The sequence below is a fragment of the Tripterygium wilfordii genome, chromosome 21 (genome assembly GCF_013401445.1).
Source record: "Tripterygium wilfordii isolate XIE 37 chromosome 21, ASM1340144v1, whole genome shotgun sequence".
In the NCBI taxonomy this organism is placed as follows: Eukaryota; Viridiplantae; Streptophyta; class Magnoliopsida; order Celastrales; family Celastraceae; genus Tripterygium; species Tripterygium wilfordii.
Window position 1 is genome coordinate 11,843,559 of NC_052252.1, and position 15,053 is coordinate 11,858,611.

The following is a 15,053-nucleotide window of genomic DNA, read 5'->3' on the forward strand; positions in this document are numbered from 1 at the left end:
TTGACTACAACAAATACAGTTCTAAGAACCTCTTATAGTTTTTCAAGATTAACTGAATTTAGAGATTTTAGAATTTTAAATACGTTTAGACTTCTTTGTCTATCTTAAATGTTCGTGTAGATTTTTTCGGTTGCGAAGTTTATCTTGACTCTTTGATTACCACAAAGAATTAATTGCAGAATTAATTTTGGGTGTTCTCGAGAAGATGAAAAGGTAAGGTTTACAATTACATAAAGGCTAATTCTCTTTTGGCAATGGAATTATCCTACAGACCAGATAACTACACCTAGTCTTTACAAAAAAAAAAAAATGGCTGCTTCGCAGAGCTCTGTAAACTCTCCATCTAATTCTGACGACAATAGGGACGTGAGTTCTTTCCTCCCCCCTGATTATCGGAACCCTGCATAGTACATCGTCGACTTGAAGGAGGCGATGAAAGAGATGGAGAAGGACAAGAAAGAGATGGAAAAAGACATGGAGGACCAGGAAGAGCAGATCACAGAGCTTACCAAAGCTCTGCAAACCGTTGGCTGTGCCATGCTCCAACTGGAAGAGCTTGCGGAATCGCAAGCCATGGAGCATAACATAGCCAAGCTCCAAGACTCGCTCCTTAATCTTTCTGTTTTGATTAAGGAAGCGAGAAATAAAATGAACGAAAGTTTAAACATTTGGTCGTAAAGACCATATGTTTTATATGTATGTTGTCCCTTTTTTTTTTAAAAAAAAATAAAATCAATATTTCTTTCTCTAATGCCTCAAATATTTCGCAAATATAGTAACCTGCAGGGATTGAAGTCAAAGATTAAGGAAAACTAATAAAACATAAAGAACTTAGCTTATTTCGATGGCGTCTCCATGTTTTGGCGTCTGAACAGTCGACAGTATTTAGTTTCTCCGCACTCTACAATCCCTGCGCTCAAATGAAGAATCAAAGGTAGTCGATGGGACTCCCATCGACACTCCGAAGCTTAAATTAGTTCACATAATACACGCACAATGAACTACAAAAGTTTTAAATATGTAAAGATTCTAAAGGAAATATTAAGACTACAACTATAGCAATATAAAGACAGAAAATCATGTGTGTTTAGAAATGGTACAACTTTAGATGAACAACATTCCAGGGGTGCAAGATTGCTTCTCCATTCTCCCTGCGTAGCCTATAGGCGTCGTTTCCTAGTACCCTGTCGATCAAATATGGGCCTTCCCAGTTCGGACCCAGCTTCCCAGCGTTCGACTCTCTGGTATTTTCAAAGACTCTCCTAAGCACATAATCTCCCTCTTGAAATGCTCGAGTTCGAACATTTTTGTTGAAGTACTTTGAAACTTTATCATGGTATGCAGCTGTTCGTGTGAGCGCCTGATCTCTGAGTTCATCAATAGTATCCAGCTGATCATTCAACTCCTGCCAATTCCTTTGTTCATTTGTCCACTGAAACCTAGCAGATGGGAGTCCAGCTTCAACTAGTATGACGGCCTCAGACCCAAATGCAAGAGAGAAAGGAGTTTCCCCCGTAGGCGTTCGTGAAGTTGTCCTGTAAGACCACAACACTCGAGGTAATTCATCAGCCCAAGCACCTTTAGCTTTCTCCAGACGCTTCTCCAGGGTTTTGATCAAGGTTTTATTGGAAGCTTCAGCTTGGCCATTACATTGGGGATGTCTTGGCGTCGCAAAATCTACTTTGATTCCCCAATTCGCACAGAACTCCTGAAACTTATGACTTGCAAACTGTGGGCCGTTATCTGTCACGATCTCTTTAGGTACTCCAAACCTACATATAATGTTCTTCCAGACGAACTTCTTTACATCCAGGTCCTTGATCAGTGAGTAGGACTCAGCTTCAATCCATTTGGTGAAATAATCAGTCATGGCCAGAAAGTATTGTCGTTGACCGGATGCCTTGGGCAAGGGACCAACTATATCCATTCCCCATTTCATGAAGGGCCAAGGTGCCACGATAGGAGTAAGTTTTTCTGGTGGCATGTGTGGAATCTGAGCAAATCTCTAGCATTTATCGCACCTCCTTACATAGCCAATTGCGTCTGATCTCATTGTCGGCCAATAATACCCAGTGGTTAGTGCACGATGAGTTAAACTCCTTCCTCCAGAATGATTACCACACTCTCCTTCATGCAATTCTGCCATGACATACTGGGCTTGTTCTGAATTTACACATCGCAACAAAGGACCTGAATAAGATCTTCTATATAGCTGCCCATCATGTACTGTATACCGAGCAACTTTGGCGACCAAAAGTCTGGACTCATTCTTTTCTGCTGGCAGAACACCATCAACCAAGTATTGAACAAACGGTGTCATCCATGTCTGGTCTGAACTAACAGGAAGAACCTCACAGTCATTTTGCTTATCTACTTCTTTCTGATTGCTAATTGATGGCCACTTCAGGTGTACCAAAGGAATTGTCTGCTCCTGGTTAGATTGGATTGACGACCCGAGATGGGCCAGTGCATCCGCATATGAATTCTCTGCTCGTGGAATCTGAGTTATGGAAAACTCCACGAACGCCAGTTGCAGTTCCTTCACTAGCTCCAGATAACAAGTCATCTTCGGATCCTTGGCCTGATAAGAACCGACAAACTGGTTTACTATCAACTGCGAATCCGAGTAAACCTTCAAACTTGTGACTCCCAGTTCTTTGGCCAGCATTAGACCAATAATCAAAGCTTCATACTCCGCTTCATTATTGGTTGCATGGAAACCGCATCGGATTGCCCGTTGAATTACACTCCCTTCTGGAGAGATCAGCACAATTCCCAAACCACTGCCTCTGACGTTACTAGACCCATCAACATATAAGGTCCATACCTTTGGGGCTTGATCTACCATGCGAAGCAACTCTTTATCTGCTTCTAGCTGTATTGATGGAGCAAAGTCAGCAACGAAATCAGCCAGGACTTGCGACTTGATTGCGATTCTAGGTTGATACGTAATATCGTATTCACTAAGCTCCACCGCCCACTTGATTATCCTTTCCGACAACTCGGGTCTATGGAGTATACTCCTCAACGGGAGATTTGTCACCACAGCAACCGAATGGCATTGAAAGTACGACCTCAGTTTTCTGGCTGCAACCACCAAAGCTAAAGCTAACTTCTCCAGTAAACTATACCTGGTTTCCGCATCCAGTAAACTCTTACTCACATAGTATACTGGCAACTGATTCTTATCTTCTTCTCTGATCAAAACCGCGCTTACTGCTACCCCAGAGACAGCCAAATACATGTACAGCTGCTCCCCAGTACTGGGCTTGGACAATAGTGGAGGGGAGGTAAGGTAGGCTTTCAACTGGTTTAAAGCATCTTCACACTCAGGTGTCCACTTGTAGCTAACAGACTTCCTTAAGGTAGAGAAAAAATGACAGCACTTGTCGAATGATCTGGAGATAAACGACTAAGGGCCGCCACTCTTCCGTTGAGCCTCTGAATATCCTTGACACAAGTTGGAGAGGGAATGTTAAGTATGGATCGAATCTGATCGGGATTAGCCTCAATTCCTCGCTTCGTGACCATATACCCAAGAAACTTCCCAGATGCCACTCCAAAGGAACATTTGGCAGGATTCAACTTCATTTTATACTTAATCAGCAAATCAAAAGCCTGCTGAAGGTGCTCAAGATGGTGATCGGCAACTAAGGATTTTACCAGCATATCGTCAATATACACTTCCATGGTGTCCCCTAAATACTTTGAGAACATATTATTCGCCAATCGCTGGTATGTGGCTCCGGCATTCTTCAACCCGAAGGGCATCACCTTATAGCAATAAATTCCTCTCTCGGTTATGAAAGCTGTTTTCTCCTGATCTTCCGGATGCATTAAAATCTGATTGTACCCCGAAAAAGCATCCATAAAGCTCAACAATTCGTGGCCAACCGTTGCATCGACCATCATATCTATGTGCGGCAGCGGAAAGGGATTTTTCGGGCAAGCTTTATTCAAATCCGTAAAATCAATACAGACTCTCCACTTGCCATTCTTTTTCTTTACAACCACAACGTTAGCTAACCAATCAGGGTACTGTCCCTCTACTACAGACCCATTATTCAGCAGCTTCTGAACTTCTTCATTAATCACTAAATTCCGTTCAGGAGCAAACTTCCTCCGCTTCTGCTTGACAGGAGGATACTCAGGATTAACTTAGAGCTGATGCATCACGACATCAGGGTCTATCCCAGTCATGTCTGCATAGCTCCAAGCAAAACAATTATGATGCTGTGACAAGAACTGGATCAGTCTCTGTCGCAGATGAACAGGCAGCTGCGCTCCAATCAGGGCTTTATGATCTGGAAAGTCAGGATGGATCTGCACTTCATCAAGCTTCTCCATTCCTGGCTCATCTGGCTCCAGACCGGGTGCCTGGTTCTGTAACTGCTATGAAGATTCTCCCTTGCTCCTCATGGTAGTTTTATAACAACTCCTAGAAGAGTGTTGATCTCCCAAGATCTCCTTAACGCCATTATTGGTGGGATAACGCAGGATTTGATGATACGTGGAAGGTACGGCCCGTATCGAATGCAACCAAGGTCGTCCTAAAATAGCATTATAAGCAGAAGGTGAATCTACGATGGAAAACCGAGTCTGTTTGTTCAACCCTGGAGCATAGATGGGTAACACAACTTCTCCCATCGAGTGGCTCACCTCACCATTGAACCCGATAAGAGCCGTTGACTTCCGTAATATCAAGGTCTCATCTAGACCCATTCCTTTGTAGGCAGCCAAGAACAACACGTTGGCGGAACTCCCATTGTCAATTAAAATTCGCTTCAGGTTAATGTTTGCAACCTGAAGCGTGAGCACCAAAGCATCATGGTGCGGATGTAACAGTTGGGTAGCTTCATCGTCCGTGAAGACCATCACCTGGTTAGTGAAAGTTCCAAGGGATCGTGCCATTCTAGCAGCGGGGTTTGCTGCTTCCTTCTCGTGCTTCTTGGCAGAAGTGTGGGACAATCCACTGATCTCTGATCCCCCAGAAATCACACAGTAAGTTTGAGTAACTGGTGGCGGCGGTGGCAATGCTTTTGGGTCATCGACTTTCCTCTTTTCCCAGATTGCTCTACCGCCCTCAGAGAGCAACTCTCTGAGGTGACCTCTTTTCAACAGGTAATCCACTTCGTATCTAAGGCATCTGCAATCAGGAGTAGTGTGGCCAATGTCCTGATGAAAGTCACACCACTTCTTGGGGTCTTTCCATCCTTCAGTCTCTTTCTTAGGCGGCCACTTCACCTCGCTGCCCATCTTCTTCAAGACTTGTACAGCCTCGACTTGGTGTATCTTAAGAGGGTACTCTGGACAGTTCTTTGCATAATCTGAAGCTCCAGACTTGCGGGAGCGCCAGTTACTGCTAGGCTCGCCAAAGGTGGATTGATCCTTCCTAGGACGTTTGTCCTCTCGTTTCTCTTCCTTAGGAGGATTAACTGGCTTTCTCCTCGCATCCTCCTCTCACCGGACAAATACGGTAGCTTTCATTAGAGCTTCTTCGTAGCTCCTAACATCACATTTAGTGAGCTCTTCATAAAACTCCCCATCTGGGAGTAAACAACTCCGGAGCGCTTGAATAGTTGTTCCTGGGTCACAATGGGGTATGGATACTTTCTCTGTATTGAATCTTGACAGGAAGTCACGAAGGGATTCTCCCACTCGTTGGGGCAGTCGGTATAAATCATCAGAGCACTTATGAATCTTCCGACTACTCGAGAATTGCACCATGAACGCCTCGATTAGCTTCTCGAAAGAAGCAATACTACCGTTGGGTAAATTAATGTACCAACGCAGAGCCGGACCGGTAAGAGTCGACCCGAAACCTTTGCACATGCACGTCTCATGCATGCCGTACGGTATGGCGATAGCACCCATCTTTAATTTGTAGTGAGCCACGTGATCCTCGGGGTCATCAGTCCCATTATATAACTTCATGCTTGGGACGCTGAACTTGTGAGGCAGATCCATTTGGTATATATTGTCCACAAATGGTGACCCTGTATAGCAATTGGCATTAATTTTGGCCAAAGCAGGAGGTGCTTTAGTCAATTTATCTATATCTCCCCGCAGTTCGATGATCTGCTTGGCCATCGTCGCTTGGGCGACTGAAGCGATAGTGGGTCCCGCGAAAGGTGCAGCAGGAAAACATGGTGGCTGTGGGAGCCTACTTCTTGGAGAACCGGTCAAATCTACAAGGGCATCCCTGTTAACATTTTGCTGAATTTCTTCTGTCGCAGGACCCTTACCCCGTGAAGTAGAAGTATCATATCACCCGGGGGTACTCCCGGGAACAAACTGGGCACTCAAAGGATAAGGCAAAGGGTCTCTAGGAGGTGGTGTTTGTTCGAGGCGAGGAAAAGGTGGAATTCAGACTGAAGTAGGATCATGGCCTTGGGAAGTGCTTTGGCTTCTCAGCTGCGAAACCTCTTCGCGGAGTGCTGCGTTATCGACTGACATTGATTCTAACCGCGCATCCGTTTGCTGTTTGTTCTTTGACATGTCTTCTCTCATGGCTTGCATGAGTTCCAACAGCTGGTTGTTAGTGACCTCACTGGTATCAGCCATAATGAGAAGTTGTCGTGAAATCTTTTCGGCCAAATACTTGCAAAAACCCCCCTATCTGGCGCGCCAAATTGTAGGAGCAGATTTCTATAATCGTTGAAAGGTCAACTTTTCTTCCTGTGGGGTCCGTTTACAGCTTTGGATCCTGCAAGTTTCACAACAAGGCAAACCGTGAAAGCTCCTTAACCGGCTTGGGGGGTGCCGGTCATGGAGGCTCCGACGATTAAGTTAGTACCTGTCGGAGATAGAAGACCGGCTATATTTAAGTGTTTTGTCTGAATGGAGGTATTGTCGAGTTGGTAGGAAGTGTTTTTTGTAGTGTCTCGTTTGTTTAGAAAAATGCTCGATCCCCCGCATATGAAAAGAGGGGGGTATTTATAGAGAACAAGAATCGACCTCGGGAATTGTGTGTACATTCCAGTTATACCATTGGACCAACTTGTATGAAAGAGGTGTATAAAAAGTCTACTATCCCGGTTGTGTCAGGGTAAGCGATAAAGTAACAATGTGTCATGATCAAGACAGGTGTCGATGAAAGTATGGAAGAATTGTAGGCGGTATTTAATGAATAGATACGTATATGAAAGAAAGTCATACCTAAGGATGTGAGCCAGTCCCACCTACAAATATCGGCTGTAGATTAGACTGATAAGAACTGCTTTATGAGTGAGGTAGTCCGGGTAATGGCGCTCATATGTGGCGTCGCCATTACTATGTTCTGGCGACTGTACCGGGTCGCCAACACCTGCGGATGTCTTGCCACCTAGTTCCATTATGCTAAGGAAGGATCATAATAAAGTGACCAGTCTATAAAGCTATAAAGATCCTGTAGATAAGTGTCAGAGAATATGACAGTTTTGGTGTCAGAATACTGTTTATATTACTTAGCAATGATGTAAAGATTGTATATGGACCCAAAGATAAGCTTTTAGGTTTGGGCCTAACTGTGATAGTTAACCTGTGGACCTAGACAATCCAGCTCGTCTTGTCGTTATGTGACCAGGTGGGGCCATACCATTTTTGGCACCTACACATTATACTTATTCTTTGTCTCCTCTAAAGCCATTGAGTTGTTCTCTTGGTTCAATTTTGTTTTCGTAATATTTCTCCTGTAGCAAGACTGCAAGGGGCGGTACCAGGGGGCTGCACTAGGCTGTAGCCTGTAGCCCCCTAACTTTTTGAAAAAGGTAGTTCTAAATGCACATTGTTTTTACTTATACACACACCTTGTTAAATGTGTTGATTTGACGCTTTCATTATATCTCTCTATCCATCCTATCATGATAAAGGTGATTTGACACTTTCCTTGTTAAATGTGTTTTACTTGTACACACGAGACATGGATAAAATAATTATTTTATTAAAAATTAAATGTAAGATTAAGAAAAAGTATTATAAAATCATTATACTTAATATTTAATAAAATAATTATTTTATTAGTTTTATTAATAAAAATAATTATGTTTAAACTAAATTTTAATAATAATAAAAATTATATTTATTAGATAAAATTTAATAACAAAATTTAATATAAAAATTATGAAATTTAATATTATAATACTTTAATTCAGAAAAAAACGTAGAGGCTGCCGGTTCACTGGTTTTATTAGGTGTTTATATTTTTTTCGATCAATCAAATATTATTACGTGTTTATATTTATTTTGGTACACTAATTTAAGCCATTTTTTGACGCTAAAAAAATCTTTATTTTTCATGTATTAAAGCACTCACATCAGAGTCTATTAACAAATACTCTATTTAAGTATAATAGCATTTGTTACATTACTAATCTTCTACCACAATAGTTTCAGGAGGAAACCTAGAACGAGTATGCTGTATGTATACATCAAGTTGTTCCATATATGGTAAAGCCCATGCAGCTGCGCACTCATACCTGAAGTAATTCCACTGAGGCATAATGGTAGGCATCGGGTAACCCCCAGCTAAGGAAACCTGGACGTAGTGATTATTATTAACGTGTTCGATAGCAATAGCAACATGCTGATACTGCGGTGGAGGAGTTGATCGCAGTGGTAAATATGTGAAGTTCTGTGCAGAACTAAGAACGTGTAGTATGATATTGTCCCTCGAAGCAATCAAGAGACCCATGTTTGGCATTATCATCCAATGTTGAACTGGTGCTGCTCTATCTAATTCAAAGAAGTTTAGTGAGTTGTGAACACTCAATGCATGCTCTTCACTACCAAACATTGCAACATATTCATGCCAGAATACGCTCAACTCACCTATCAAGTCACGATGGACAGTATCCCATGCATGTTCGCCAAAACCAAGGCAAGCAGCTATCGCCCGAAAGTCGCAATTTTCATCAGGTATTTACGGACTAGTAATCCCACAATTTAAATAAACCATAGCAGATGTGACCCCCGCACACTAATTACATCACATGCCCCCACTATAGCATATGTATGTGTATTTTGCAACTTTTGTCTTTTTAAAAAAAAAAATATATATATATATATATATATATATATATATATATATATATGACAGGGCGTCGGACATAGCGTTTCCGTTAAGCTGGATGTTGGCGTCTAACGCTTTGCCAAACGGCACAGCTTTTATATTTAATAAAAAAATATGCTTAAAATTAATTTAAATAAGAATTATATTTATTAGATTAAATTTAATATAAACTTTTAATATAAAAATAAAAAATCTAATATTATAATACTTTATTTCAACAGTTTTTCTGCTAGTGTCAGCTTTTACTTCACCAAACACCTCACAGCATATTTCACAGTTTTAAGCTCAGCTTTTCCGCTAGCATTAAAAATCAATCTTTCCGCTCTACCAAACGGACCCATAGCGTAGAGAAATATACAACTCGTTTACCTAGATTTATATGCCACAAAAACTTCAATCAAAACACACAAAACCCATATAACCCATAATTAGATTTTAAAAAAGGAATCAATCTTGCATACGGAATAAAGAGAGACAGAGAGGATGTGAATGTTTGTGGAAGATCAGTATAGTATTTGTGGGTTTTTGGAGAGAAGGCAAGGTTTGTGGGAATGTGTCTGTATACAAAATGAGAGGGAGACAATATAAATTGTTGTTTTTTTTATATAATTTTTTTTAATTTTGGGAATTTGTTTGTGGGAATGTGTAAAAAAAAACAATATATTTTTTTGTGGGAATGTGATTGATGTTTCTAAATTGTTAGATGAAAATTAAAAGAATTTCGTATTATTAGACTATACTATAAAAAACATATATTCTATTTAGATGTAGTTATTCTTGATTATCGGGTATACTGACTCAAGGTCTAATCACATGACCTCATATATGCTGAGATTGAAAGTCAAACTGTCATCAGAGTGGGAGATTGAAAAGGCATACATACACATGCGTAAACTCAATTGTCAATTCACATCATACACAAAAATACATGGTTGTGTGTACTTAGTAAAACTCATGTGCATTTAGCAATTACCTTCCGAAAATTATTACTATATATATACACACTACACAAATATATACTACTCCATAATATATATATATTACTACATATGTTTGTATAGATTTTTTATGTTAAAATATATTTTTATGTGTATATATCATTTTGTGTTTTTTTAGTAAGTGTATATATATGTTTGTATATTTAAAAAACAATACGTAACAATATTTACGTGTTCTAACTATACATTTATATATTATTTCATCTCACATGGTCTTTGACTAATGTTCATCAATTTTAATACGTATTTATGTTAACTTTTGGGTTATTTATGAGAACAAACATTAAGATAAATGTTTATTAATAATATCATTTCAATAAGTTGCATTGTTGTAAAATAGTCTTAAAAAAAATTTGGGGGAGCTGCCCCCGAACTCCCTGCTAAATTTTACTGAGCAAGTCGAAATATAGTAGTCCACCCCAACATCAATTCCTGATTCCGTCATTGCATGTAGCCTAGTACTAGTAGCATTTGTAGTTCCAAGTAAAAACATCTTTGTTCGTCCACATGGAAGGATGCCTCTAAAGAGTTCCAACCTTTTTTACATGGATAATGAGAGAAACAAAATCCCTATGGACTTATACTATTCTATGTAGAATACCCAAAATATACAAAATATATATTAATAATTAATATTTTAATAAGGGAGGCCCAGACAATATGGGACTGGGCAACCAAAATCCATCCCTACGCCAACCTTGCAATAACCCCCTAAGACCCATTAATCTTGCCCTGAGATCCTCTAGCAAGGCAGATTGACCAGGTTATCGGGAAACTCGGCCAATTGCCAACCCTAATAAGGGTAAGTGTTGGTTTCAATGAAATGACATCGAACAGATGGAATCGATTAACATACAAATTGATGCAGCGTGACCAAAGTGCTCTTCCTAGAGCAGGCTTTTGAGGAAGATTGGACATTGAAGGCAGATTGTCCTTCCTCGAGGAAGGCCAATGATTTTTTTGGAATTTTGTTTATTTATTTTTATTTAATTAGAGTTTTCTATTATTCAATTAGGATTTCCTTTTGATTATACTATTTAAGGTTGTAAACTCTCACTAGAGAGAGTCTATTTCATTCAGTTTTTGGTAAATTGAACAAGTAAAAGCTGCCCTTGTTATCAAATTCGCTTTGTTCCACCATGCTCTGCGTTAGTTGGTATCAAAGCGAAGCACGTTCCTAGTCGTGGCGCCAAAAAGAAAATGAAAAATTGTCGGAACGCACACGACTTTGGAGGAGGTGTATACAAGGGAGGATGCAAGTCTGGATCAATGGTTTGAGCAATTGGAGCGAAGATTGGAAGGTCGATTTACGAGACAGATGGAGTTGTTCGCTCAATGCACTAGAATCTACCATTGACTCTGCAGGAGACAGATAAGATTGAATTTAATGATGACTCCGACAATCCTTTTGGCGTCAACGGCGCCAAGGGAAGGGGTCATGTCAGGAATCTTGGTCTAAGTGTTGAGAAATTTACCCCAAGATCCTCCTTCGACAATATCAAGAACAAAATATGAAATTGAAATTGAGAATTGCAACACAATCACAGCACAAACAATTTATATGGAAAACTCCAAAACCGGAGAAAAAAATCACGGGTGTTGTCAAAAGATAACCAAGAGAAATGTCACTATAGGAAAAAATTTACCATATTCTTAGTGACCTCTCTACCCAAGAAACCCAAAAATACCAAACAGCCCAAGAGATTATCATAAGCCTCAAACCAACTTATATCTCTAACACTCTACATCTTTAATCTCTCACTAAGAAATCTAGGCAAAACCCAAGAATAAAACCCCTTATTCTCTCTCAATGCTCACCACACACATCCCTTTATTTCTCTCTACAAAAAACACTAATAAACTACTAGTATTTATAGTAGAAGAAAATCTTAGAGATTAATTCTACCTAGGAGTCCCTTCCCAAGATGTTTTTGGTTACAAATATGATAGCAATCATGTTCCTAACTAGAGATCAACTGGAAAAATGAGTTTCGTCAAAACCCTCTTTCATAGAACACAAACTCCTTCATGAATTGCATTTTCCATCAGCCATTCGGATGATTACCTAGAGCGGGCGCTGGAGGAAGATTAAACGTTGAAGGCAAATTGCCCTTCCTCGAGGAAGGCCACACGATTCCTCGAGGAAGGCTTGTGATTTATTTGGAATTTTGTTTATTTTTTGTATTTAATTAGAGTTTTCTATTATTTAATGAGGGTTTCGTTTTGGTTATACTATTTATGGTTGTAAACTCTTACTAAAGAGGGAGCTTTCGGTGAATTATGGTAAAAATCATAGAGTTTTCTCTAATCTTATTTTGTTCAATTTTTAATAAATTGAACAAGTAAAAGTTGTCATTGTTATCGAAGTTACTCTGTTTCACCATGTTTTGCATTAGTTGGTATTATAGCGAAGCACATTTCTGGTCATGCAGTCAAAGAGAAAAGTTGTCAAAAAGCATGTGACTTTAGAGGAGGTGTATACAAGGGAGGATGCGAGTCTGGATCAACGGTTCGAGCAGTTGGAATGAAGATTGAAAGTTCGATTTACAAGATTGATGGAATTTTTTATGCAACATCTTGAGGCTGCTGCTGCATCTCCACCAAAATCCGCAATCGAATCTACATGAGGCGATATGGTTAAGTCTGATGATGACTCCGACAATCCTTTTGGCATCGAGAGTGTAAGGGGAAGGGTTCACGTCAGGAATCTTGATCAAAAGAGGTGAGAGGCAGGGTTACCAATCTATGACAGTTATTTTGAGATTGAGGAAGGATTGGATGAACCATCAATACAATAAGTAGGCAATAATAGTGTGAGTGCCACCAAGGTACAATAGCAAAAAGGGCGTCCAAAATCTCAACATATCATATTTTGAACTAGATTGATCGTCATATATTATGCCAATTGATGCAATTGCAATTGTATTTGCTGATAAGTAGGCAAGAATCAAAGAAACCATCAAATCTTATATTGGAGACTATGAAGCACTAATACGGGTGTAAGGATATGGTTACGGAGATATGGGGATTTGTCATTTTCTCCTAAAGTTAGGGTACGAGTGCGACAAGGATATGGCTAATATAATATTTAATATACATATGTACATAAAAAAGATATATATAATTTGATAATATTATGGAGGCAATTTAGTTTGTGTTGCTTGGTTTTAGTTGTAAATTGTAATGAAACCTTAGGACTACTAAACAAAGTTAGAATTTGTGTTGAAAGTTGGAATTTATGTTACCAATAGTGGCAGACGATGTATTTTTAAAACCTATTTTTGTTTTCACATGGCAATGTGTTATTGTTAGTGGACCACTACTAGTCTATCACAATACCACTCACCAAATGAATAATGATTACTAATGTATCACAATGTCATCAAAGAGAGTTGTACCGCGAGCCATGTTAGAGTTTTAAAAAATAAATATAAAAAATGTGACTCGTTCTCAACTGCACTAGAAATGCACCCGGTGCGGGCACATGACAAAAATTGCCACACCGGTGCTTCATAGATTGGAGATGATTGGTGGGACTTTAAGCAAAATCCACCAAGTGAGTTTTTGTGCTTACTCAATCAAACAAGTATCTCATATATTTCCAAAGTCATTGTCCCAACTAGTTAGAACATCTCCAATGGACACTTGAAATTAGGTTTATTAAGTATTTGAAACACTTGTTTCATGTGCTTGATTCCCATAATGGATGAAAATTAACTCTTGATATTAGGTTTAAATTTAATGGACACTTGATATATCAAGAGCCATTTGAGAGGAAAATTTTGACCCACACAATCACACTTTGCTTAACATGTTGCAAGCATACTTGAGAGAGAGAATAAAATAGAAAAGAGATGGAAATGGTAAATGGTAGATGTCTTTGAAGTGTTTGTAATTTTGTACCATTGTAGGGCGGCATCTTGAGAATTTGGTAATGCACAAATACCAAGGTAAAATGAAGTACAAAAAAGTCAAGCACCATTGGAATTGCTCTTAAGTATGTAATATTCATGTTAATCAAAAAATAAGAATATTTGTTAATTAACATAAAAGTTATAAATGCAAAAATAATGGATGATATATTGATCAAATAAAGGAACTTGTCTAGCCATTTATAACTCACTATAACTTTTGCAGAGTATATTATACATTAATACGAGTTCGACCTCAATTATTTTAAAGGTATTTCTTCAACTAATATTTGTGTCATATTTTAAAGGCTTTCTCCCAAACTCAAATATCACAAATTTGTGTCATATTTGTGATTAGTAAATAACCGTTTGAATTCACTGACAAACTAATTACCATCACATAATATGTTAACATGGATGCTTGAGAGCAATCAATACTCATGAACTTGTGAGTCTAAATCATCTCTCCATTTTTCACTACTACAACCATGAATAGTGGAAAAGCTAGGAAATTAAGTCTCATGTTCATCCAAGATTGGAGGGAGATGTAGACTGCTAGTAATGACTGAAGTAAAGGCCTGAACGCATTCCTCAGTTAGAACGCATTATCTTCCAATGAGTAAGCATTAATAGTGTGAGTGCCACCAAGATGCAATAGCAGAAATGGCGTCCAAAATCCCAACATATCCTAATTTGGACTTGCTTGATCATTAGAGATAATGCAAAGCACTTGCTATTATAACTGTTGACGAATATGCAAGAATCAAATAAAACCATCATAGATGATATTGGAGATGACTGATGCAAACTTTAAGCAAAATCCACAAGTGAGTTGTTATGCTTTCCCAATCAAAAAGTATTTCACATATTTCCATGGTCATTATCCTAATAACAAAGGAGTGTGTAATATGTATATCAATCAATGAGTACGAATGCTTGTCAATTAACAGAAGAGCTATAAATACAAAAACAATGGAGGATAGACTGATCAAAAGAGGTAGCTATCCAACCATTTATAACTCATTATAGTTTTTGTAGAGTATATCGTACATCAAGTCGAGCTCAGCCTCAATTATTTTATAGGTTTTCTCCCAA

At 39.0% G+C, this 15,053-nt stretch overlaps 2 protein-coding genes and 1 pseudogene across 2 annotated transcripts; all 3 read right to left on the minus strand.

Annotated features, from left to right (window-relative positions):
• Positions 1-1,087: 1,087 nt before the first annotated feature.
• Positions 1,088-4,200, minus strand: LOC119987896 (annotated as a pseudogene).
• A 192-nt stretch (positions 4,201-4,392) lies between these two features.
• Positions 4,393-6,564, minus strand: LOC119987897. Its single transcript, XM_038832804.1, has 3 exons — positions 6,373-6,564; positions 5,512-6,240; positions 4,393-5,454 (listed from the first exon to the last, which is right to left on the minus strand). Exons 1-3 carry the CDS (start codon positions 6,562-6,564, stop codon positions 4,393-4,395), a joined length of 1,983 nt encoding a protein of 660 aa, XP_038688732.1.
• A 1,783-nt stretch (positions 6,565-8,347) lies between these two features.
• Positions 8,348-8,773, minus strand: LOC119987898. Its single transcript, XM_038832805.1, has one exon. It carries the CDS (start codon positions 8,771-8,773, stop codon positions 8,348-8,350), a length of 426 nt encoding a protein of 141 aa, XP_038688733.1.
• Between the last annotated feature and the right edge of the window lie 6,280 nt (positions 8,774-15,053).